This window comes from Lepidochelys olivacea (assembly GCF_965140295.1).
Source record: "Lepidochelys olivacea isolate rLepOli2 genome assembly, chromosome: 3".
Classification (NCBI taxonomy): domain Eukaryota; kingdom Metazoa; phylum Chordata; order Testudines; family Cheloniidae; genus Lepidochelys; species Lepidochelys olivacea.
The window spans coordinates 212,309,953-212,336,143 of record NC_140413.1 but is presented as its reverse complement, the minus strand read 5'-3'; the positions used below and the strand labels follow the sequence as shown (position 1 = coordinate 212,336,143).

At 47.3% G+C, this 26,191-nt stretch overlaps 1 protein-coding gene across 2 annotated transcripts in view; it reads right to left on the bottom strand.

The window, feature by feature from the left end:
• SLC8A1 (solute carrier family 8 member A1) overlaps positions 1-26,191 on the bottom strand; it is a 337,594-nt gene that overhangs the window by 13,665 nt on the left and 297,738 nt on the right. For both annotated transcript variants that reach the window (XM_084622736.1, XM_084622735.1), the window contains 2 exons: positions 24,050-24,180; positions 20,682-20,781 (listed from right to left, as the gene is read on the bottom strand). In XM_084622736.1, coding sequence (XP_084478862.1) covers positions 20,682-20,781; positions 24,050-24,180 — 231 coding nt within the window. The remainder of the gene's footprint in view (positions 1-20,681; positions 20,782-24,049; positions 24,181-26,191) is intronic.

Sequence of the window (26,191 nt, the reverse complement as noted above, 5' to 3'; positions counted from 1 at the left end):
ACAGCTAGGTGTCCGGCTCCTGCCTAAGTACTTATATGGCCCTTTGTACTGCACTGTTTGAGCCTCGCCCAGTCAGTAATGGAGTTTATCCTCAACACTCCCCTGCGAAGTAGGGATGTATTATTGTTATTATCACCCCCTTGTTACGGATGGAAAAAAAGTTAGGCCCAGAGAGAATGATGGTGACATTTTCAAAACCACTTAAGTAATTTAGGAAAGTAAATCCCACTGACTTCCAATGAGCTCTGTGCTCCTAAGTGAGCTAGGCAGCACTTGGGAAAATCCCATCCCATGACACTTGTCCAAGGTCACACAAGAGACTGTGGCACAGCAGGCAAGCGAGGCCTATATTTCCCAGAGTTGCTAAGCCTTTGTAGTACTGCTATCTTTTGGGTACAAAACTTGCGACACTCTGAGGGCTGCCGAGCCCTGCCCCCATCATCACAAGCAACCCCATCATACAATCCCACTCATAAATGTGTCCAGCTCTCTCATCAGACAAACTAAGTGTTTGCCCTCACAACTCCTACTGAGAGGCTGTTCCAGAACCTCACCCATCTGATGGCTAGAAATCTACTTCTAACTTCTAGCCAGAATTTGCTCATGGTCAGTTTATCCCCACTTCTTCTTGTGCCACTATTGTCCTCAACCTTAAATAGCTCCACCCTTCCTGGTGTTTACCCTTGATGCAGTTATAGAGAACAAATGTATCCCCCCTTGGCCGTGTCTGTGCTAGGCGAAACAAGCCCAGGCCTTTTAGTACTTGTCTCATACAATAGGCCCTCCAGTCCCCTGATCATCTAGTAGCTCTTCTCTGCACCTCTTCCACCACTGCAGTAGTTGCAACATCCACGGTGTAAGCTGAAGGCCAGGAGGGAAACAGGTTGTTGGTCTCCACTGGAAGCCCCAGATAAATTACTAGAGGGGACTAGCTTCCCCGCCACCCCAAACAGGACTAAGAATATCTGTTAATGGGAAGAAAACCTGGACATTTAGAGTCTGTGATGGCTCTTGGTTTGTTTCAAGGATTAGAGACATTAGAAGCCAGAGAATAGTATCACTGAACTGAACATGGCCAAGAGTGTAGTTACAGGGGCTGAGGAAGATAAAGCTGCTGAAATGAAAGGTAATAAGATCACTGTGTTCTGAATGGTTTCAGAGTAACAGCCATGTTAGTCTGTATTCGCAAAAAGAAAAGGAGTACTTGTGGCACCTTAGAGACTAACCAATTTATTTGAGCATGAGCTTTCGTGAGCTACAGCTCACTTCATGCTCAAATAAATTGGTTAGTCTCTAAGGTGCCACAAGTACTCCTTTTCTTTTTGTGTTCTGAATGGGGCTGGAAGAGGAAGGATGTGGGAGGAGTGAATCTAAACCTGCTCAGAAACCTTCTTTAGGTTCAAATTATTAAATTGTGTTCGGAGCTCCAGTCATAACCCAGGACCATTGTGCTAGGTGCTGCACAAACACAGAAGCTCCCAACCTTCCTTCTCTAGACCACTCTATACGCTTTTATCATTTGCCCTCTTGCTCATCTGTTTTCTGAGGTAACAATCCCAATCTTTTCAACCCACTTTGAATGAGAGTTTTCCCAGGTCCTTGATCATTCTTGTTGCTCTTCTCTGAGCCACTCCAGTTCTGCAATATCCTTTATGAGGTGGGGTGCTCAATACTGCACAGTGTTCCAGATGAGGCGACCCCTCATCTCACTGATTGATATAAAGGCATTATTAGACAATTCTCTGTATTATTCTCCGTCACATACTTTATGCATGTGAACAGTGTGTTAGGTAGTTTGATCGCACTGTGCATTGCACAGAGTCTCTGCTGAGCTGTCTATAATGATGTCCAGGTCCCTTTCCTGTGCAGATACTGTTAATTTAGAACGCTGTAAGGTTTATGAGTAGTTTATACTTCCCCTCCCTGCAAAGTGCATTCCTTTGCATTTATCAACAATGAACTTCAGAGACTGCTGCACTGGGGAGAGAGGTAAAACAAGGTCTAGCCAGGGCCAACCCTTTCCCCGCAGCAACTCCCTGGGCCTAGAACCATGTAGGGAGACCCTCACCAGTCTGGTGAAGTAGACGACCATGTGGCTTTGGTGAAAAGATGCAGAAACAGGAACCAGCCAGAGACTCCAGCTGGTCAGAGCAGGAGCAAAATCAGCCAAATCTGGATTCCCCTGGACATTCAGTTTTGACTGGACTTTCTCTATCCTATGCTGATTAGCTGTTTGCTCCAACCCACCAACTCCCTCCCAGTCTCTTCATCTCAGCTTCACGCTTCCTCTGCTCTGTCCCCTTCACTGCCCTTTTCCCAGCAACATCCCTTCTCCCTTTCCTTGTCTTTCTGTTTAGGTTATCCCCTCCAAACTAAACCTGTGACGGTACTTTACCTCTCACCAACCTGCTGCATGATCTTGGGCAAGTCATTTCCCTCTGTCTCTCTGTTCTGTTTAGGCTGAAAACTCTTTGGGGAAAAGTCTCTTGCAATTTTTTGTTGTTGCTGTTGTTCAGCACCTAGCATAATGAAGCTCTGATCTCATCTGTCTAGGTCTTCATGAAACACAAATAATATTTAATATTGTTTTGGTCAGCTTCCCTATCCTCCACAGGATGTATCCTTTGCAATCTCTTAACCATCTGCCATTGAGTTACTGTGTGTCTGCTGTGGAAGTGGAAAGGTGCAGCAGTTCTGTCTGTTTTAAGGGTGTTTGTCATGCTGAGTTGTCAGCATGTCCCCCAGGTAAAGGGGTGATTTGCCTCCTGCCTAACTGGTCTGAATTCTTAGGGGTACTGAACTTCTGCCTGGCAGGAAAGACACATTGCTGAGCTGAGAATTCCAGGGTGGGATTTAGTCCAACAGCACAATGCACTAACACACCAACGCACAAGAGACCTGAAGAGCAGGTTCTCTCTCTCTCCAACAGAGCTGGTCTTAAAACACGTGACCTCACCCACCTTGTCTCTTTTACATACAAAGAGAATCTGCAGAACCAAATCTGGCACATTTCCCCCTCTTGACTTCAGGAGGCTGCTGCTCTTCTAATTTCTCTTTGATTTGCCCAAAGCACTAGTTTAATGGGATCAGAGACAATGTTTAGCCTACTACGTCCATCTGGGAGGTGTGTCGTGACTCATGGTCAGTGTACTTCCCTTCTTCCCAATGCTCTAGACTTTGATTTCTAGTCTGTCTTGACATCCACTCTCCATGGCTTTCCAGGCAGAGGATGCTGACAGGTCTGATGGGCTGGTAACATGCTGACTTACTCAAGGGTCTCTGACAGCACGGCTTGCATTCCTCAGTATTGAAATTTAAGTTCCAAGGCAATAAACAGCTTCCATGAATCATAGCTGACTAACTGTAGCCAGGCTTCACTAGTTGAGCAGAGATGCTAAAGGATGCTCTTATGGTGAAGGCAGGTGAGGGATGCAGGAGATCAGTGTATGATCCCCAGCTCTGGCAAAGACACCCCGTGTGACTTTTGGTACGTCACTTGATTTCTGTGCCTCATTTCCCCAGCTGTACAATGGGGATTGTAAATGGCACCTTTATCCCTCGTCTATCTGAACTGTGAGCTCTTTGGGGCAGGACTATCTTTACTCTGGATACGTACAGCGCCTAGCCCACTAAGGCCTCAATCTTGGTCAGGGTCTCTGGGCACTAGCCAAGAGGTGGGAGGTTCACATCTGTGTCAAGTCCATTTCCTCTGGAACACTGACCTAGATTTTCAAAAGCAGCTAGTGATTTCGTGTGCCCAACAAGAGACAGCTTAAAGGGATTGTCAGAGCAGGGGCTCAGACCTTCTGAAAATCAGTTCTCTTTAAGGTGCCTCTCATTAGACACCCACAATTCCTGGCCATTTATGAAAAAGTTAAGGCCATTACTTTCTTTTTCTCCTTTTGTTTCCTACACCATGGCCCTATGTGCAGTGATGAGCTGCCAAAATCTTAACAACCAGTTCCCTATAAAAAGTTCTGATTTAAGGGATGTGCCCCAGTATGTATTTTTTGTACCAACAGGGCTATCATACATCCGTATTTTCCCGGGAGGAATTTTTAAAATTTAAAAATTCCTCCTGGACTGCGCTTTAAGAACCAAAAAGTCTGACCTGTCCGGGAAAATACAGGTGTGTGTTAACCCTGCCGAAAGTTCTTTTTAAAAAAGATGGGCCTGAACTAGAAATGAGCTCCGTTTCACATGTGTGGGTCCCCGCTACTCCCTGGGGGTATGCTCGGGTGACCAGATGTCCCGATTTTATAGGGACAATCCTGGTTTTGGGGTCTTTTTCTTATATATGTAACCCTTCTGCCCGTCAGAGTTGGCAGCAACAAGGGCCGGGTTCAATATCTAGGGGTTCCATTCCAATAACACAATGCAAACCGGCTCGAGCCCCCACCCAGTGACCTGGGAAAATATATACCACCCCCGCTGGGCGCCTCCAAGAGGCAATACTTCCCCTCTCGCAAGCACATAGTCTGAGTGTAGCAAAAGTCTTTTAATAACAGAGAGAAACAATGTGGCATTATGTTGGGGAAACACCACCAACAGGATTCATAACACAACCCATGAGCAAAAACAACCCCACCCCAGGCAAATTGGGGCATGCCCTTTTCCCTTTGGTTCTTGAGTCCAGCAACCCCAAATCACCCAAAGCCCCAAAAGTCCAATGCCCCAAAAGTCTCTGTCCCTGGTCAGGGCAGCCCCAGAGTTCGAAAGTTTATCGGCGGAGCTTTACCTCCCAACCTGGGTGGAAATGGGACGGGGGTAAGAGGCACCTTACGTGATCTGAAGCTGACCGCCCCATAGCTCCATAGCGGCGCTCCGCCAGCCGCCCCACAAACTCCTTCGCTCAGCTGCGCTCCGCTCCGCCAGCCGCCCCACGAACTCCTTCGCTCAGCTGCCCCACGAACTCAGCTCCACGGCCCACAAGCAGCTCCTGCCATCCACACACTGCTCCGCGTCGAACTGCTTCACCAGCCGTCCCGCAAACTGCTCCACAATATATCTTCAGGCTCCCCCACTACTTAACACAACACTCAGTGATTTCAGCTCTTAGGTGAATTCAGCTTATAGTAGGGGAGCCCCAGTGCTGGTGCACTGTCAGCCCAAAGTGAGCTCAGCAGCCTATAACTAGACTTCTAATGAAATCAAAATTAGCTCTGATATTCCACAGTGGAGAGAGGAGGAAGTGCAATCAGCATGTAAGGCCCTCACCAAGGGGCCCATGCCACCAAGTACTACTACTTGTCCCCAGCCTCTCTCCATTCACACAGTTTTGGAACCCATGACCCTTGCCTAGCGAGTGCTACTTAGTTGATGGTGAATCCCTCCATCATAACAAAAGGCCACGTACAGTTCCAAGCACAGTTCCCATAATCAGGGTAATAACAATTTATTCTTCCTGCCCCAATAACAGAGACACTGGGGATCCCACAGCAGCCAAAGTGACCATTTGGGCAGCTATGGTCTCATTCTAGGCGTGGTGGGTGTGCCTATGCAAATGAGATCAGCCCCTGAAGTTCTTTTCCACAACTTGCCACACCTCACCACCAGATGTCAGGGTGGAGCTCATCCTGACACTGCTTACATATAGGCTCCTATTATTCCCCCCCCCCCCCCCCCGCCGTCCTGATTTTTCACACTTGCTCCCTGGTCACCCTAGGGTGTGACCATGTGTGGGTCCCAGTTGCTCCCTGTCCCCCTCATTGAAGCAGATGTGCAGGGTTACTGCCCTGAGAACTACAGGGCACCAGTGGATGTGGGGTCAGCTGCAGACAGGGCCGTGGGGCAGGGCTAGCTGGAGGCAGGGGGTGCAGGGCTGGCTGCAGGCAGAGCAGAGGGTGCGGGGTTGGCTGGAGACAGGAGGGTGCGGGGTTGGCTGGAGGTAGGGACTGGCTGCGGGCAGGGCAGGGGGGTGCAGAGCTGGCTGGAGACAGGTGCTGGCTGCGGGCAGGATGTGTGGGGGTGGTTGGAGGCAGGGGATGGCTGCGGGTAGGGCAGGGGATGTGTGCAGCAGGGGTTGGCTGGATACAGGGCAAGGGGTGCGGCAGGGGCTGACTGCAGGCAGAGGGTGCAGGGCTGGCTGGAGACAGGGCAGGGGGTGCGTGCGGCAGGGCCTGGCTGCAGGCAGGGCAGGGAGTGCATGCGGCAGGGGCTGGCTGCAGGCAGGGCAGGGAGTGCAGGGGTGGTTGGAGACGGGGGCTGGTGTAGGCAGGGCAGGGGGTGCGGCAGGGGCTGGCTGGAGGCAGAGGGTGACTGGCTGCGAGCAGGGGGTGCGGGATGGCTGGAGGCAGGGGCTGGCTGCGGGCAAGGGGTGCGGGGGTGGCTGGAGGCACGGCAGGGGGTGCGGCAGGGGACTGGCTGTGGGTGGGGGGTGCAGCAGGGGGCTGGCTGCAGGTGAGGGGCTGGTGTGGGCAGGGCAGGGGATGCGGTAGGGGCTGGTTGGAGGCAGGGGGTGGCTGGAGACGGGGGCTGGCTGCAGGCAGGAGGTGCAGGGGCGGCTGGAGGCAGGGTGGGGGTGCAGCAGGGGCTGGCTGCAGGGCAGGAGGTGCGGGGGAGGCTGGAGGCAGGGGGTGCAGCAGGGAGTGGCTGCGGGCAGGGGGTGGCTGGAGACGGGGGCTGGCGGCAGGGCAGGGGGGCGGGGGTGGCTGGAGGCAGGGGATGGCTGCAGGGCAGTGGGCGCGGCAGGGGCTGGCTGCGGGCAGGGCAGGGGGTGCGGCGGGGGCGGCTGGAGGCAGGGGCTGGCTGCAGGCAGGGGGTGTGGGGGCGGCTGGAGGCGGGGGCTGGCTGGAGATGGGGCGCAGGGGGTGCAGGGGTGGCTGCAGGCAGAGGGTGCAGGGGGTGGCTGCAGGCAGGGCAGTGGGCGTGGCAGGGGCTGGCTGCGGGCAGGGGGTGCAGGGGTGGCTGGAGACGGGCTGGCTGTAGGCAGGGCAGGGGGTGCAGGGGCAGCTGGAGGCAGGGCAGGGGGTGTGGCGGGGGTGGCTGGAGGCAGGGCGCAGGGGGTGCAGGGCTGGCTGCAGGCAGGGTAGTGGGCGTGGCAGGGGCTGGCTGCGGGCAGGGGGTGCAGGAGGTGCAGGGCGTGGCTGGAGACAGGGGCTGGCTGTAGGCAGGGCAGGGGGTGCGGGGGCAGCTGGAGGCAGGGCAGGGGGTGTGGCGGGGGTGGCTGGAGGCGGGGCGCAGGGGGTGCGGGGCTGGCTGCGGGCAGGGGGTGCGGGGCTGGCTGGAGACAGGGGCTGGCTGTAGGCAGGGCAGGGGGTGCAGGGGCAGCTGGAGGCAGGGCAGGGGGTGTGGCAGGGGCTGGCTGGAGGCGGGGGCTGGCTGGAGGCGGGGCGCAGGGGGTGCGGGGCTGGCTGCAGGCAGCGGGTGCAGGGGGTGGCTGCAGGCAGGGGCTGGCTGCGGGCAGGGTGCTGGGCGCTCACGGGGAGAGCGGCTCGGAGTGGCCCGAGCAGCAGGACGGAGCCCAGGCCCAGCAGAGCAGCTGGGGACCCCCCAGGCAGCAGCGGGAGCCCCGGGGCCAGGGGAGCAGCAGCACCAGGGCTCGTGCCCAGGGCCAGGTGGCAGCCCACATGGCTCCCGCGGCGCCCCTGGCGGCCGGAGGAGGAATTGCATCACTTCCTGGCCAGAGCTCATCAAAGCCTCAGCGCCCCCTGCGGGGAAGCAGGTTAACAACTGGTTCTAAAACTGCTTCAAAATTTAACAACCGGTTCGCGGGAACTGGCTCCAGCTCACCACTGCCTACGTGTATGTAGCTCTAGGTACACAGAACACCTAGTCACAGCTGCTCCACAAGGACAGAGCAGAGAAGCTCTTGCAAAAAGGGAGAAACTCATGTTTCAGCGTGCAAAGGAAAAACAAATGTAATGATGTCACTTGGCTAAATCACAATGGCAAAAGGTGGTGGCATTTATATCTCCCCTCTCCTACACCAAGAGTTGTACAATACACCAGATCACAACTTTTGTGCTGGTCAGAAATTCCTTAAACTGAAACTTAAACAACTCGCCCAAAGTTTTATGGACTGTATTCATTTCCTAATGAAATCAATAGGAGTATTTGCATTGACCTTGATGAGAGCTAAACTGCACTAAACCAAACTGTGCAACAGGGCATCCTAAGGATGTAGTGAGTGGTAATTAACAACTAGCTTGCGCTTGAAGGGGTAACTTGCAGTTGTCCTTTTAAACATCTGAGATCCAACTTTTCCCTTAGGTGTGTGTGGCTAGCAACAGGAGCTGCACATGGGCATCCAAGCACAGAATCTGCATCTCATCATTTTCCTGCAATGCAGTTTCAGTCTGTGCAACAGAGTTGCAGGTTAATTTCACTGAAATTTTGAAATGCTATATGCTGCCTCCAGTAATAAGGCAGGCAGAGCAGCAGATGTTTTAGGAATAAGTTCTTCCAGGACCTTAGAAATCAAAGGGGCAATAAGCCAAGGAGGACACTCAGGTTGACTTCAGTCAGTGAACGATCAGGTCCTAGCTGGTCAAATATACCTAATTTAAAGGAACTATTTGCACTAGCTCTAATGTTTGCACAAGAACCTTTTATCTAGAGAGTCAGGAGAAGGGTCTCTTAGTTGTTAGGAAGGCTATAAGTATTGTAATAATGGTGTGCAATTTTCTTAAGCCCCAACTGCTTGCCTGTGTGAGCATTTTCCTTTCCATATCTCTTTATGCAATGGTGGCACTTCTTTTGTGTTTAATTTAAAAGGAAAAATGTATAAAGACCCCTACAAGGAGTGTAAAACGATGTTGCTGTGTATTATGTATTTATTTGTGAGCACCAACTAAAACTGCATTCAAATGGTGGCACAACAACATAACAAAAGAATTACTGGGAGCTACTTCTGGTTTAGTTTTTGTTCTGTTGCCACACATAACAAAAGCAGCTTTCTAGCACCAATTGCTAGTGTTGGTATGGAAGGATGCCAGACTGAGAATTTGGCTGCCCAATATAGCATTTGGTTTTGGAGGAAAAAGCTAATACTAGAAAACACAAATACACCACCCATACAAACCAACATACCTTCCAGAAAAGGAATAGAGATTACACTTTTCAAAAGTTTTTGTTGAGTTGAAAAGTTGAAAAAATGTCAAGTAGAAACTAAACTACACTAATGTTTTGACGTTGCCAAAAATGAAACAGTCCATTTTGTTTCAACCCCAAAATTTTTGTTTTGCTTTGCAGGAATCTTGAGGAAAAAAAGCAAGTGACCAGGGAAGATACACAAACTGCTAGAGTAGATTTAGGCCATGTCTACACTAGAGCTGTACTGATACAGCTGCGCCACTGTAAGATCTCTCATGTAGTCACTCTATGCTAACGAGAGGGAGCTCTCCCATCGACATAATTAATCCACCCCAGTGAGTGGCAGTAGCTATGTCGGTGGGAAATGCTCTCCCATCGACGTAGTGCTGTGCCCACTAGTGCTTAGGCCGGTGCAACTTAGGTCGCTCGGGGGAGGAGTGGGAGTGGAAAGTTCACCCCCATGAACAACATAAATGGTAGTTGCTAGTGACATCCAACCCCTGCAGGTGCAAGGAAGGCTGAGACCCTGGCCAGGAATGTGAGGAGAAGGACGAGCCCCTAAGTGCAGAGGAAGCTACCTCACTGCTGAATGGCTCTGTTCCCAGACAGAAAATGTTCACAGCATCCCACATTCATGGGCTCCTCCTCCTTCTTGCAGTCCTGGCCAGTGGTCTCTGCTACGCAGGGCCAGGACCACAACCTCCCCTGCACCTTGGCCATGCAGGTGCCCAAACCCCAACCCTGCCCCCTAATTTTCTGGAACTGTAAAAATAAAAATGGTTAAAAATTAAAAAAAAAAAAATGAAAATTGATATTAGTTTTCTAAACAAAAAAGTAAAAGTAGAATTCTGCTAAGCCTACTTGTAAAGGTAGGCACCCGCGCCTCCTCTGGTTATATTGTGAATCTCCTCCCCTGGAATTTTTGCTCAAAATGCATGAAAAGCAAAACGAGGTTTTTTGGATTGAAATGAAGTGTTTCACTTCAACATTATCAAAATGGCCTGGCTTGGTTGAAACTAGCCCATGAATTATACATGAAGTTGTGAAGAGTTTTGGCTGACCCCAAACTAATATTTGATTTGCCTAAAAAATGCAGTCTGAAAAAATCTTGTCCAGCTCTAATTAACACCCAGTGAGGTATAAAGGAGATTAAGCTTTAGAATAGAAGAGACAGTTGAAACTGGTGAAAGTTTTCCAGCTACATTCTGTAGGATATTTTTCCTGGATTCATTCCACCTGGCTTATAAGCCCTCCAAACTTTGTGGGTCTAAATGTTTTTCACAAATCAAACTATGGAATCTGTGTCTCACTCAACACTTCAAGATTTTGCAATTTTGCACATACAAAATTTTGCACTGAAACACCACAGCAGCATCAATCGGCAACTTTGAGTGGTAGACAGAAGACAAGGAGAGGGAAAGCAACGCAGAGGAAAGTCACAAACATGCAGGACCAAACTGTGGCAAACAGCATCCCCATGTTTCAGGTGGGACAGAGCAGTGCTTCATTCAACATGCACCTTAAAGCACAATGTTTAATATGGTAGAAATAAATAATAGGAAGCTTGATTTTATTACCTTGGTAGACGACAAAGGAAACTCCAAACAAACTCTGCTATGTACTGGGGTGGAGGTGGGGAATTTATTTAAGTCTGAATCCTGTGCAGTTCTTAGCTGATCCCACAAAGACTGGGCTGGCTAGACACATCTCTGCTAGCATTATAATTTTGCAACAGGCATTTTAAAATATCTAGAGAGCTGTGAGGCAGTGGAGCTGTCGCACAGTTAAAATCTTTAGGGAGATGATGAAACAGATTTTTAAAAATGAATCTGAGTGTGGCTGTCACAATATTGGTCTGGATCTGTCTGTCATTTTTCTGAGGGTTAATAATGAACCTCTCTAGAAGAGCTAGGATAGAGGTTGCTAGGTTGCTTAGAGAGCCATATGCACCCACTCTGAGATGTTAGGCCAAACAACTACCAGGCATCTTTGCTGCAAGAGAAAGTTTCCAACCCTAAAAATAATAAAAATGTAACATTTTGCTCTTTAGTCACCCATGTTGTAGCTCAACTGCAAGGTATGCAGGAATGACTGGCTGGGGGAACCTGTCTGTGGCTTTTGTTATACAGAAAGCCAGACCAGACAATCACAATTGTCTCTTTTGGCCTTAAAACTCCATGAATCATGTATTAACTTTCCTGAATCTAATAAGCACACTGCTACAGAGAGCTAGCCTATATATTCTAAACACGTTATGTCCAAGCTTGATGTTCCTCCTAGCTGTACATCTGGAGTACAGCTGCACTACTGCCAACCCCAAGTGTAAAGAAAAGAAAAAACAACCATGAATCAAGCCCGCCCAAAATCATGAGATTTAATATAATTAATTAGTTAATTAAATAATAATGCTGTTGGGATTATTATTTTCCTTCTGGGTTTTGAGCCTTCATGGTGTGCTCAGGTCACAGGTTCAAGTTTGTCTCTGCAATCAAGAGAGCTAGAATATTACTTTTTTTTTTTTTTTTTTTTAAATGAAGGCTGAGATTCTCCCTGTGATCACAAGACTCCAGGGGCTGGGCTTTAAGAAACATCAAATATTGCCAGAATCATGATTAAAAAAAAAAAAAAAATCACAAGACCTGGCAACACTGTTAAAAATGCTCAATGTCTGCTCCCCACCCCAATTGTAGAAGCCAGTGCAAGATTTTAAGGGGAACTCTCACCCATCTCTGTGTAGGGAGACTGCATGGGGACAGACAACTAAATCTCTCCCCCTCCCCATGTATGCTAACAGAAATAAGCCCCCATCCCCCTGTTAGATGACACAGAAGAGCCCCTAGGCCTGCCTCCTGGCAGCATTAGGAGGAGAGAGCAGCACAGAGGCCCTGGGGTGCAGCCAATGGGAGTACCCACACATAAGATGGCTGGAGGGGCGCACACTAACAAACAGCCATGCTCCCAAGGTACGGTGTAGGGAAGGTAAAGGAGGAAGCACACACGCCCCACCCCCAAGGTGGGGAAAAACCTCTTTTCAAAGTGCTGCAGCAGCTAAATGTGATGGAATGGGGTGGTGGGAGAAGGGCTGCATATTTGTGGTCAGTATATTTATGTCTGCATCTGTAATTTTCACTCCATGCATCTGAAGAAGTGGGGTTTTTACCCACGAAAGCTTATGCTCAAATAAATCTGTTAGTCTTTAAGGTGCCACCGGACTTCTTGTTGTTTTTGTGGACACAAACTAACACGGCTACCCCCTGATACATTCAGATCTAGGTAGCCTATAATCTGATCCCAAATGCCTCATTTCTGATTATTAAAAAAGTATTAAATCTCCATTAGGATTATCATTCATCATCTCTATCAATCAACTTTTCTGAGTGAATGATGGGTGTATATTCAAATATATAATAGAAATTTGGTCTCTCTTTCTACATACAGACACATCCTAAACTATGTCTATTACTGCAATGATAACTGCACACCTGTGGTTGCCTTTGCTATAATAAGGGATGCGATAAATAATTTATTTTGGATTAGGTTATTTTGCCTGTAAACTCTTGGGCAGGAGCTGACTTTTACTGTGTTTGTGCAACACAATTGGGCCCTGATCTTGGTTTGGGCCTCTCAGAGCTACTGTAATACACATAATAAAAATCCAAGAGCTTTTGTGAGGATGGAGTTTTAAAAGTGAAGTCATGACCTGAAAGTTTTGTCTCCAGATACAATGAAAGACAATAAAACTTTCTCTTCTAAATGAATCACACATGAAAGCGAACAGCTATCAAGTTCTCCATTTAAGACATAGGGGAACTTTCTCCCTATAATCAGGATACCTCAGTTATGTAATGACTAAAAAAAGGGAATCCCCCATAAGAGGGGCTAGAGACATTAATCTGTCACTTCAGTGTTATGTAGTTATTGATATTGAGCCAGCATTTATAAGACAATGAGACCATAACATTCATTACAATCAGAGCTGTTAATAAATATGTTTGAAGTGCCTACTTATCTGAAGGACAGGGAAAAATATCTGTTCACTATTTGTTTTTCTGTTAAACTTTATAATAAAATGTAAGATAGACAGCTTTGCTCAGAATGGAAGGAAATTACTTAAGACAACTCAAGGACATTAGATTTTGAACTCCGCAGTAAGTAGCATTGGTTTGTTTTTTTTTGTTTTGTTTTTTTGCGGAGAAGGCAATCTGTACAGATATATGTTTTAAAAGAATACATTTGAAACTTTATCAGACTTTAAATCATGCATATTAAACGCTCAGATTAAGGGCAAATTAAATATCAGTTGTGGGCTTCACTTGTTATGACATGTAATTATCACTCTGAAATAGGGGAACACTATGAGTGGGATTTTCAAGAGCACCTACAAAATGGGAGGGGCTGCAGGAGCTCTGAAGGACAGGGTTAGAATTTAAGATGATCTGGACAAACTGAAGAAATGGTCTGAAATAAATAGGATGAAATTCAATAAGGAAAAATGCAAAGTACTCCACTTTGGAAGGAACAATCAATTGCACCAACACAAAATGGGACAAGACTGCCCAGGAAGGAGTATTGAAGAAAAAGATCTGGGGGTTATAGTGGATTACAAATTAAATATGAGTCAACAATGTAATACTGTAAAAAAAAAAAAAAAAGACCATCACTCTGGGATGTGTTAGCAGGCGTGTTGTAAACAAGACATGAGAAGTAATTCTTCCGCTCTACTCAGCACTGATAAGGCCTCAGCTAGGGCACCACACTTTGGGAAAGATGTGGACAAACTGTAGAAAGTTCAGAGGAGACAAACAAAAATGATGAAAAAAAAAAAATCTAGAGAATGACCTACAAGAAAAATTGGGTTTGTTTAGTCTGGAGAAGAGACGATTGAGGCGGGGACATGAGAGTAGTCTTCAAGTACGTAAAAGTTTGTTATAAAGAGGAGGGTGATAAATTGTTCTCCTTATCCACTGAGGACAGAGCAAGACGTAAAGGTCTTAAATTGCAGCAAGGTGAGATATTAGGAAAAAAAACATTCCTGTCAGGGTGGTTAACCACTGGAACAAATTACCTAGGAGGGTTGTGGAATCTCCATCATTGGAGGTTTTTAAGAGCAGGTTAGACAGACATGTGTCAGGGATGGTCTAGAATACTTAGTCCTGCCTCAGTGCAGGGGACAGGACTAGATGACCTATCGGAGTCACTTCCAGCCCTATGTTTCTATGATTGTATAACTTTTGCTCCTGAGTTATGTAGATTCTTTTGAAAATCCCAGTCTATAAACTCAGAATCTTTAGTGGTAGTTACAAGACAAAAAGAGCCGTGACCTACTGTGAACTTCCTTCTAGCTCTAGCAGAGCAGCCAGCATGGATCACCAATGAAATGCCCAAATATCAGAATTAGAGAGATTATAGAATTCTACATCCTATTCCAGAAATTCATTTCCAGTATGCTGTAACATTTCCAAACTACAGCAGTATTCACTACCCCCCAAAAAAAAAATCTAGCTGTTAACTGCTACATAATAAAATTAAACACAGAAACTTATCAGGTCTACAGAAACTTTATACTGTGACAAAGCTCTGTCCTTGTCTCCGTGGGTCCCACGTTTTCTGGGAGATTTTGCTAGCCTCAGAGGCTCACTGTGTCCATCCACATAACCCTTCTCTCTCTATAGACAAGGGTCACAGTCTACTGAGCCATTTTCATCATAAGCCAGCAAGGGAGGTGAGAAGAAGCTATCCTCCCTTGCACAGTCTCTGTTGCCTCCCAGTCTCAATAATTAATTGGGGGGGGCAGCAAAGGGGGGAGCCCGGGCCCACCCTCTACTCTGGTCTCTAGCCCACAGACCCTAATAGTATCAGCTATGGTAGTTGACCTTTTAGAAACATGACATGTACAATTCCCTGGGCTACTTCCCCACAGCAGCCCCCACTTCCTCAAGCTCCACTTCACCCTTACCTCAAAGCCTCCTTCCTTGTGCCTGACTTGGTGTGTACTACTCAGTCTCTCCAACAGCACAACTTCCTCCCACAGCTCCTGACATGCACATCCACCTGACTGGCTGGGAGGCTTTTAACTAGTTTCAGCCAGCCCCTGCCTGGCTTCAGGTGTCCCAATCAACCTAGCATTCTCCCTGCCTTCTGGAAAGTTCTTAATTGGCCCCAGGTGTCTTAATTGACCTGGAGCAGCTGCCATTTAACTTATCCTGGTACCAGGGATTTGTTTAGCCTGGAGCTAATATATCTATCTCCCACTACTTTTCTATAGCCATCTGGCCTTGCCCTGTCACAATATCTAGAACACCAAACAGATCAATCCTTTCTACTCTATTCCTAGCCATATTCTCCTTCTCTACCAGTACATCACACAATGAGAAAATGTATAGAACTCTGACACAGCTTAGTGTACACTGAAATTGTAGTCCTTTATAAACTTCAGCTTCCTATTTCACACAGAGTGTATTAACTCAGCAGTGTGCAACCAGCAGCACATTTCCATTACAGAATGAAGCCAGGGGAGACATGTACCGCACAGCGGGCAGTATGAAATGCCAGGGGTGTTAATAAATGAATGTGGATTATGTGGCAGACAAGAACTGGGTGGGTGCCTTATTTTGAACTGGCTATATCCCTGGCAGGGATGGCCTTTATGTGCTGTGTTTATAGAGTGCCTAGCACAGTGCAGTTCTGGGCTCCTAGGCACTATAGCTATACAAACGACAATATCCTGTCATAACTCACTCTCTGATTTAAGAGGAATTCCCCCTCTCATTGATCCCAGCAGTCACATATTTTATTATCAATAATATTTTGCAGTACAGAAGTTCCCCAAACTTGGTTGGGGATCTATTATGTAGGCACAGAGTAAGAAAGAGGTTGCAAGCGCTTTGGGTCAGAGACTTAATAGACAAAGGGTGAGAAAGGAAACCAGGGTGACAGAACCTTCCCAAAGCAGGCCAGAGGCAGGACTTGCACGCTAGGCTCGTGTTCTAGGCCACAGGGCCATGCTGCCTCAGGCCATGCTGTCAGTTCTGATTTCTCTTAGCAACGTCCCCACGCTGTCGTGGCTGCTTGGTGGAATACGCTGTGTTGTGAATCAAGCTTTGCATGGCTGAGTGTGCTGTGGGTACAGGAGCTCACCTAGGCTTGTCACATTTGACTTTTCGGATTGAAGGAGCTTTCTTCTTACAGACACTAACTAGAAAGCACCACATCTCCTCTGCATTCCTGCTGTCACTCAGGGCTTTATTTATATTATAATAGCAATACAAGGTAGTGTTTGGGAAGAAACAGTGGAGACAAATAACAGGGGATCTCACTTGGGCCTGGAATCCAATTAGGAGCTGACACCTCAACTGCTAGAAGAGGGCCTCATCCTCCCTGATTCAACTAACCTCATTATCCCTAGCCTGATTCTTGCTTGCATATTTATACCTGCCTCTGGAAATTTCCACTACATGCATCCGACAAAGTGGGTATTCACCCAGGAAAGCTTATGCTCTTTTAGTCTATAAGGTGCCACAGGACTCTTTGCTGCTTTTACAGATCCAGACTAACACGGCTACCCCTCCGATACTTGAGCTGGGTCCTGTTGCTCAAATGACAAGGAGACTTTAAAACAAGGCTCTCATCTTCCACCCAGGCACACACCCCTAGACAAGACAGCTGCCCACAGCAGACTCAGTACATAGGTAGCACTACAATTTCTTCCAAGTTGTCTCCTCTGGGTGCAGCGACGCTGGCAAAGCAGGCTGGGGGTTCGTGCCGCTCCCCTGGTTCTCCCAGATGGCCCAGCTCCACCAGCAATGCACAACAGCTCACCAGGCTGCCAGTCCCAGCTTCTCAGCTGAGGCCTCCCAGCTGCACGCATCTTGCCCTGGTATCACAGTTATCCGCAGCAGGCACATCAAGAGCTCGTCTCTCATTCACTCCCTGGCCTGCCTCTGCCAAGTCCCAGGAATCCACCTAGCCAGGGTTTTCTTTACAGCATTTTCTGAGACCGAATGCGAGAGGCTTGATCCTTCCATGGAGTCAGTGCTCAGTGCTTTCTGTGGTTTGTTTGGGAGCATGATGCCCCAGCAGTCAGCTCTCAGCACTGCATGGCCCCACACTGAACTTCTGACTCATCACTATTCTGCACAGTGACAACAGTGGCCCTGCAGTTAGGTGCCAGCATGGGACTTGGGAGACCTGGGGTCACTTCCCTGCAGTGCCACAGACTTCCTGTGTGAACTTGGCAAATCACTTAGTCTCTCTGTGCCTCAGTTTCCCATCTGTACAATGGGGATAACAGCACAGGGGTGAGGGGAGGGTAGATACATTAGAGACGTGAGGTTCTCAGACTCTGTGGTGACGGGGACCTGTGAAGGGGAATGCTAACAACCTGCGCTGCCGAGAGTGGTCGGGCAGGGCTGTGGCAGGTTGCCTTCTGCCCAGGTATTCCCCTGTCTTACTGTCATTCTGCCCTGCAGTGGTCTGGCCTTCCAGTGACTCAGCCCTCTGGCCAGGTCACTGGCCAGGTCAAGCCCACCCCTTCCGGGGTATGTCTAAAGAGGCCAGTAATGGGCAAGTCCTTAGGATTAAGTGAGGGAGTCAGGGCTTCCCCTGGGGTCTGGGTCTCGTGCTCCAGAGCATTGTATCTTCCCCAACAAGGAACAGAGTTCTGTGGTTGTCCCTCTTTAGGGGTGGGAAAGAGAGCCCAGGGTCCCACTCCACTGGGCTCCAATCCAGGGCCCATCAGAAGGCAGCTAAATCCTGCACCCTGGGGTACTAGGCGGTTGCCTCCCTGCATCACTCCCTACAAGTCCCCTCTCTCCCCACAGAGTAAAGTATAGAACTAAACACCCAAATAAAGTCTCTGACCTTCAGAGAGTCCCAGGTCCCATCTCTGGAGGCTAGGCAGGTCTCAGGCTGCAAGAGCTCCCAGGGTACCCTTCCCAGGAGCTTATCATGCAGGTCAGCTCACTTCCACATCGGCCTCCCACTGAGCTACTCTGCTCCCCTTTTTAAGCACCTCCTCCAGCCAGTGCATGCATTGCTGGTGGGATGAGGAGGAGGGGCACCTGGGCCCAGAGTAGCTTTTTACCCAGCCCTTTCTACTGTGGGGTATGTAACCTCATCATAGGCCACAGAGGCACCCAAGATAGACTTAGCTCTCCACCTTGACTGTGTTTTGTTCTCTCTCTTTTACCACCTCTCTCCCACTCTCAGCACTGCCATTAAATCTATCAGGAGCGTGGGCGGTGACCAGATTTTTTGCTGCCCCAAGAAAAAAAAATGTGCTGCCCTAAGCTCCGAGAGCGCAAGTGCCCAAGCAAAAAAAAAAAAAAAAAAGAAAGAAAGAAAGGGGGGGTGGCCACACTCCGCCCCTGGAACCGTGCCGCCCCCCAGCACGGGCCTGCTTTGCTGGTGCCTAGAGCCAGTCCTGGCAGGGACGCTCCCAAGCCTGTTCAATGGATGCTCACTGAGCTAGGCAGCGGATACTCCCTTTGGTCCCCTATGTAGTAAGGAACAGGCCGTTCCAAAATGTTACCGATTCCATAGCCAGCTATCCGGTATTGCAGCACATTACACAGCCAGCGCACCATTGGGCGGCTGCCATTCTTGTGGCAGGAGATGTTCGAGACCAATGACAATAATTAGGTTTCGGATAAGGATGACTAAGTCAAAATTATTTTCTAAGATACCGAGTTATCCATAGCCTCATTACCGTAGTATCTGAGCACCTCACAATTCTGCATGTATTGATTTTTTCTACACCCCTGGGCAGTAGGGAGCGCTCTTATCCCCATTTTATTGGAGGGGGAATTGAGGCACCCAACTCCCATTGACTTTCAGTGGGGAACTGGACACCTCTCTGCCTCCTAAGCGACTTGTTCAAGATTGCAGAAGAGGTCCCTGGCACAGTGGGGAACTGAACTCCATTCTTGCATGTCTCCAGCAAGTACCCAACCCTTGGACCATCCTTCCTCTCCGGGGTTCCTTTTTCTATCTTCCATTTTATCAAGTAAGAGACCTTCCAGTGCAAACTGTTAGAACTGTCATGGTATTTCAGTGCAAGGTAAAATAAGGAATTCTTTAAGGAAATTATTCATATCCTTTGTCAGATTTAACCACATAACTTCCAGGGACATAGGGAAGGCAATCAACATCAGGCTTGCTAGATGGATGGGGAAGAGCTATATCTTGGGTCACAGCTAAGCTATCCACAAAACCAAAGCTGTGTGAAAAGAAAGATCAGCTGCAGACTGCAAAGGAAAATCCTCTCAGGTGTAGTGAATAAAGTCGGTTGCATGGTATCTTCAACTTAGGCACAGTGAATGACAGCACTGAGATATATGCCTTTCATGTTCTAATCTTTAATTGACAAAATCCACAAGGGAGTAAACAGAACATCTGACTGTCAGTAGCCTTATTGGCAGCCCGTCAATGCAGCAGCACATAGTGCAGACCTAATTTAAGGAGGAGGAAGCTAGCGCAATGTCTTCCTTCAAATGTCTCATTGCTTTGCCGTTTTGTGGAGGAAGGAAACTATGCTATGTAGACCTGAAGAAGGGACATGTGATGTGCACACACCAGCAATACCAAATGATTTCTAAGCACTGAGCAGACAGAGGTGAGATCTGCTCCTCACAAATGAAACATGCCTTTTTGTTTAATCAACCCGTTATGTAATGTCTCCAAATGGAGTCTAGTTAAAATTAATGAAGCTGTTCCTCTCAGAGGAGTCCATGAAGGTGCAAAGTCCAATGCACCAGGCAGACTGCTAACAAGGATGGAGATCATTATTTACTCTGAATGCCTGCCTGGGAAAGTTTCTGACACTCATTTTGTCTTTGTGCTTGGCTACTCTTGGAAGGGACATTGGAAAGCGACAGAAGATAACGCACTGTGCTATGATTTATCACCCTCTTATTTCCATGGTCAGCTGATTGTGGAGCTATGTCATGTCTGGAATTGCAGGAACGTGGCCTATAGCAATTGTCATGATGCACACAGGAGACTCCAGCACAGTGCATGAGAACATGGGGGGAGGAGGAGCAGCTATAGCAGTCCACAGCAGGACCAAGCTGCCCCATCCTGTCAGCCACAGCTGATCAGAAACAGACCCACAAACCATGATCCCAAGCCCATTCATAGGGCGAGACTGTGACTTGGTCTGCGTCCCCAGGCAAGAGAGTAAAGGGACGTAGATATCCCCCACCCCTTACACCTCTGTGTGCACTACCCAGACCCGGGTCTGCACATGGAGCAGTAAGAGGCCACTGTGCACCCACCAGAGCAGGTTGGGGTCGGGCGGGGGGAGACAGATACACAGGGGGATGGAACTGAATGGAGCCTTGACTCTAGCGTTCACTTGTGGCCTGAACAGCAGAGTCAGTGTTGGATTGGAGGGGGCCAATAATTTACTGCAGTTATAGGCCAACAGCAAATTACCACCTCTATCCCTGCTGTGGCACAAGAGGAGGCAGGTAAGAATTGTGGCTCAGAGGGCTGTCTGTGTCACAAGTGTCCTGACATATGTACGCAGATACTGTGAATAACTTTGTTATCTGTTTTGCTTCAGCAGTAATCTGCTGCCACAGACACAGTACAACTGAGACAAAAAAGTGGCTTATCATAATTCATTCCATGTAGAAACAGGAACTTACCAGCGCTGACGGTGATAGCTTCAATAAACTGTTCTCTCCAACTGTTAGTTCCAACCACAAGGGCTAGGTTTGTCTTCTTAATGAGCTTGTCCACAGTATTCTGCAGATGGAGACAAGTATAAATGAATTAAGGGCAATGCTGGCTCAGAACCTGAGATCATGGGCAGAAATCAAAAGCCTTGTGGATTTACATTGTACAGTTATGGATAAGATATTCCACTCAGAACAAGAGCATGAGCAGCAGAAGTGACAATACGTATGCACACAAAATCCCATATTGCATTAAAAAGGTCTGTTTGCTAATCTGCATACCTTCTAATCAGAACTAAAAATCAGCGGTCTCTCCACACTCTTCAGCAGAAGTTTAATGGCAGATGCTGTAGAGAGGACTCCTGTCTTGCTAATGCTTCTTTTGTTACAAAACAGATCAAGGAATTGTGATCTGTATATTTGGAAGCACTGTAAATAATTCAAAGTGAATGAAGTATATTTTTGGGTATCCACTCCTGCTTTTTTACAGCATTTATATGCTTGCTAAATCAGAAACTTCAGTCACTAATGCAGAATCATCATTAATGCTGTAAATGGCTGGCAGAAAATTCTCATTGGAAGTTAATCCAAGCACTCTTCACTGTGTTCTAATGTAACAGGGTGTGGCAAGGCACCTCTCCCACCACATCAGGATTTCTCCCTTGGGGATGCAGGGGGGCAATAAGAGGGGCTGGAGGAAATCACTCCCACTCCAGAGGGTTTACATTCTGGACTTTGGTTTATTTACAGGATTTACCGGTGGGTCTCAGGCTAGGCCTGAATAGTTTCCTTAAGCAAAAACACAGAAGAAATACATCTCCTTGCCCCTAGCAGAGCATTGACTTACTGTGATGACATCTGGTCACTAGTCCTTCCCTGAACAGATGCAAACTCACTGCTTTCCCTGTAGGGAGGTAACCAGCTCTTCACCTAGGCCACACTTTTTCTCCCTGCTGAAACTTTTCTTTCCTTCTTCCCTCTCTCTCTCCTCCCACTCTCACACCAGAACAGGGTTTTTAAAGGTGTGTGTGTAGAAGGTGCTTAATTGACTCAGGTGTATCTAATTAACCTCTGGTAACCTCTTTTCAGTTCATCAGGAAAGGGGCCTGCACATTCCGCCTAACATTCCGTCTTCCGCCACACTCTTCTAGCTGTCAGCTCTGTCACAAGCGGTCACAATGGGCAGCCGAGAGCGCTAGAATGCACGTAGGAGAGACTCTACTGCTTACATGAAACAGTGTGGCTGGTTTATTTTTTATTACCTTTAAAAAAGGGGATTAAATTGTCAGGCTTAGGCCACGATCCTGCACAGGCTTAATTTTACACATTCAGATAAATGAGACTACTCACATGCACAAAGCTAAGCATGTGCGTAGTGTATACAGCATCAGGATTCATGTGCATGAATGTATGCAGGACTGCGGCCACAGTCTCTTTTCTTAAACAGTATTTTATTTTAGTTTGGGCATTTTAAACCCAGATAAGGATTTGGCTTGCCATATTGTTCTGTTCTGTAATAAGTATCTATAGTCTATAACCAATAGAAAAATTATGGAGTTGCATTCCTTATTTCCTTTGCTGTTGCTCCCAGAACCCTGGGAGAATCAAGGCTACTTTGCCACTTGTGATTAACTGATCATTGCTGGTGTGCTGTAATTTTTTCATGCCAGTTTTCATTAGCACATGTACTCTGGAAATCTCTCCTGCGCTGTATCTCCATCTATGTTACTGCTACTGGATTTCCTGCTTTACAACTTTCGAGATGCTTCTCAAACAAACACTCTGTCTGACACAATTAACACTCCCGGGTTTTCTAAACAGTTAAGTTACAGGCAACTGTAGCAACAACTGGACAAATCAACATTCGACTAACTTAGCTGATGCACAGAAAGTTCTATCATGTATCATAGCAAGTACAGCACTTGTGGTTATTTCTTTTGGTAAACAAGAATGATGCGGATCTGGGAGCTGTCTGTATAAGTCTGTGAAAGAGACACCAGGCAGTTATTCAAACCCCAAATTCAGCTTGTATGACAATATTTTCAAGGAAGGTCAATGATAATAAATTCTTACGGTGCTGGCAACCAACATGCAACAGCCTTGTGCTAGTGCATCACATGCTCAAACCTGTATGGTGCGGAGCTCTCAGCCCCTCCAGTCCAGCTGAGCAACGAAGCACACAAGTACTCCCTTTGACTTCAATGGGGCTTCAGTGATTTATAGCACCCAAGGACCTGGTCCTGACGGTGACGCTGAGCAGGCTAATTTTGCTGCCCAAGCCTAGTGAAATGCTAGAAATAAACCCACACCATTGCTGTTGCCAAGTCCACGGTCTTGCTGTTGCCGTGACATCACAGCTAGCTGTTGAGAGGGGACAGTATATACCACAGCTGTGCCTTATTCAGCTACTTGTGCTCCATTTGGGAGCTGGGGGCAGAAACTCTTGCTTTTGCTCCAGAAGCTCCTGATGATGCCTTGAGATGCTCTTATGGGGCCTCTCCCACGGAGGACATAAAGGCCATTAGTGGATTTGATTTTGAAGCATAAAGGCTGTAAATTCAGCAGAACATGAACACATCCTGCCCCTGATGAATTTTTCTGAAGAGCATTGTCTCTGATTACATCTCTACCATATGAAAACTGGGCTCCCAACTCCTTCTGTTCCAATCATCCCCATCCCAACATACCTCTTTATGGTGCCAATTAAGTAGTCTGCCACAATTCAGCAAAGCACTTACGTATTAGCTTCAGAGTGGTAGCCGTGTTAGTCTGTATCAGCAAAAACAACGAGGAGTACATGTGGCACCTTATTGACTGACAAATTTATTTGGGCATAAGCTTTCATGGGCTAAAACCCACTTCATCAGATGCACGGAGTGGAAAATACAGTAGGAAGATTTCATGTACTGCTATATATATCTTCCTACTGTATTTTCCACTCCGTGCATCTGATGAAGTGGATTTTAGCCCACGAAAGCTTATGCCCAAATAAATTTGTCAGTCTATAAGGTGCCACAAGTACTCCTCATTGGTTTTACATATTAGCTTGAATCCCATTGAAGTCACTGGCATGTGCTTGAGTTCTTTGCTGAACAGGGATGGATTTAAGCATGTGTGTCAATGCTTTGGCTGAATCAAGGCCTCAAGCGCTCAATATACTTGCTTCGCAAGGATGATACCTTCCTGTGCACAACATGTGCTTGCCAGATGTGTGCTGACTGGGCATGTAAAAAAGATGGAGCCCTTAGTTTAGCAATCTAATAAAATGCAATTAGAGATGCTAATGTAAATTCAGGGCTTCCATGCCCTGGGTGGAGTGACGCAGACAATTGCTGTACCTTGAACTCATAGGATTCTTCAATAATGACTTCTAGTTTGGTATGTTCTCCCAGTACTGGGCGTCCCATTTCTGCAATGCGGCGCTCTTCCTCCTCTTTGCTCGTCAGCGGCTGTTTCTCTTCATTCTCTTCTGTAAAAAAACAGCCCATTTTTGAGCAACACACAATCTTTCACTTTCTGGCACCGGCTTCTATCAGGGGAATCTCTCTCTAAATGAAAATTTTCTCTGGAACTAAGACACAAGTGACAGATAGTTGCTGGAGTAAGGTAGAGGACATTATGCCTGCGCTGAAAGGTTTTCTGTTGCAGATGGCCAGAAGCGTTAGCAAATGAGATCACTAGCTCATAACTCTTCTGAATTTCAAATCCGTTCCACCCCCACTCAGCTCCTCTTGAATTCAGCCTGGACTATAGGAGAACATTCACAATCTCAGTGATGGATTCTCCTCTGGAGTGGCCATGGTGCCAACTTTTAGGGCAATCAATCTAAGCTGGGATTTTCAAAAAGGCCCCTGTATTGGCCTCTCTCTGCCCCCACTGAAGCCAACAGTGAAATATCCCTTGACTTTGATGGGAGTTGGATCAAGCCAGTGCTGCGCACTTTTGAAAATCAGACCTCTGCATGCAAATCAGGCCATCCAGCTCATATGGAAGGGCTCATCCACCTCAGCCACTCTGCCTATATGTGAGTAATGGGGAACTGAATGCATAGTAAAGGTACACTGAATGAGGCAGGGTCCTGTGGCAAAAAAATAGCACGTACTCATGTATTTAAAGACTGTATCATAATGAACACACACAGGGACAGGGTGTGTGTGTGTGACTTAAGGTTACACAAACCTTACTTCTGGCATTACCTAACTTTTGAGTGCTTGATTTTGCACCCTAAACATTTGAATAATGGAGTATTGTATAGGTAGTGTTACACGCAAAATAATGTCAGCCAGTTTTTCATTGCAGTTAGTTACATCACTGTAAATCTGGAGTAACTCTGATGTCACTAGAGTGACACCTGATAGACTCCAGAATCACTGAGCTTGGAATCTGACTCTTCTAGCCTGCGGTATGCTAAAGGACATAGTACATTGAAAGATAGCTCTTCAGTCACTGTACAATCATGACACAACACTTGTGACAAGGACTGTGCGGCGCCCACATAAGGAACAGGGGCTCTGTATGTCTGTGAGCCCATTATTACCGGTGCATAACGAAGGACTCGGAGCAGGGGCTCTAATATTTTGAGTATTTTGCTGACATTTTTTGCAGCAAGTCATAAAATTGGTGAGGCAGATTTTAATCAAGTCTGCAGCAAGTAGCTTGAAGTCTTCACCACCGCCTTGTGATATGTGTGTTCTGCGTGCTTGTCCAAACAACTAGCAATAGGTAAATGAACCTTGGAAAGGTTTATTTCGGTTAAGCATCCAAAAGTTCAGGCATGTATCTGAACCTCAGCCAAATTGCTGTACCGATAAACACACACTCCCATGAGGCCTGTGTCGTATTATCCACATGACACCTTCTAAGAATATAAGAATGGCCATACTGTGTCAGACTAGCAGTCTATCTAGCCCAGTATCCTGTCGTCTGACAGTGACCAGTGCCAGATGCTTCAGAGGGAATGAACAGAACAGGGCAATTTTGAGTCATCCATCCTCTGTCATCCAGTTCCAGCTTATCAGTTAGAGGTTTAGGGTCACCCGGTGCATGGAGTTGAAGTCCCAGACCATCTTGACAAATAGCCATTGATGGACCTAGAAATCAATTCTGAAGCACTTATAGGACAGGAAAGTGATCAGGAACAGTCAGCATGGATTCACCAAGGGCAAGTCATGCCTGACTAATCTAATTGCCTTCTGTGATGAGATAACTGGCTCTGTGGATGAGGGGAAAGCACTTGACGTGTTGTTCCTTGACTTTAGCAAAGCTTTTGACACCATCTCCCACAGTATTCTTGCCAGCAAGTTAAAGAAGTATGCGCTGGATGAATGGACTATAAGGTGGATAGAAAGTTGGCTAGATTGTTGGGCTCAACGGGTAGTGATCAATGGCTCCATGTCTAGTTGGCAGCCGGTATCAAGTGGAGTGCCCCAAGGGTTGGTCCTCAGGCCAGTTTTGTTCAATATCTGCATAAATGATCTGGA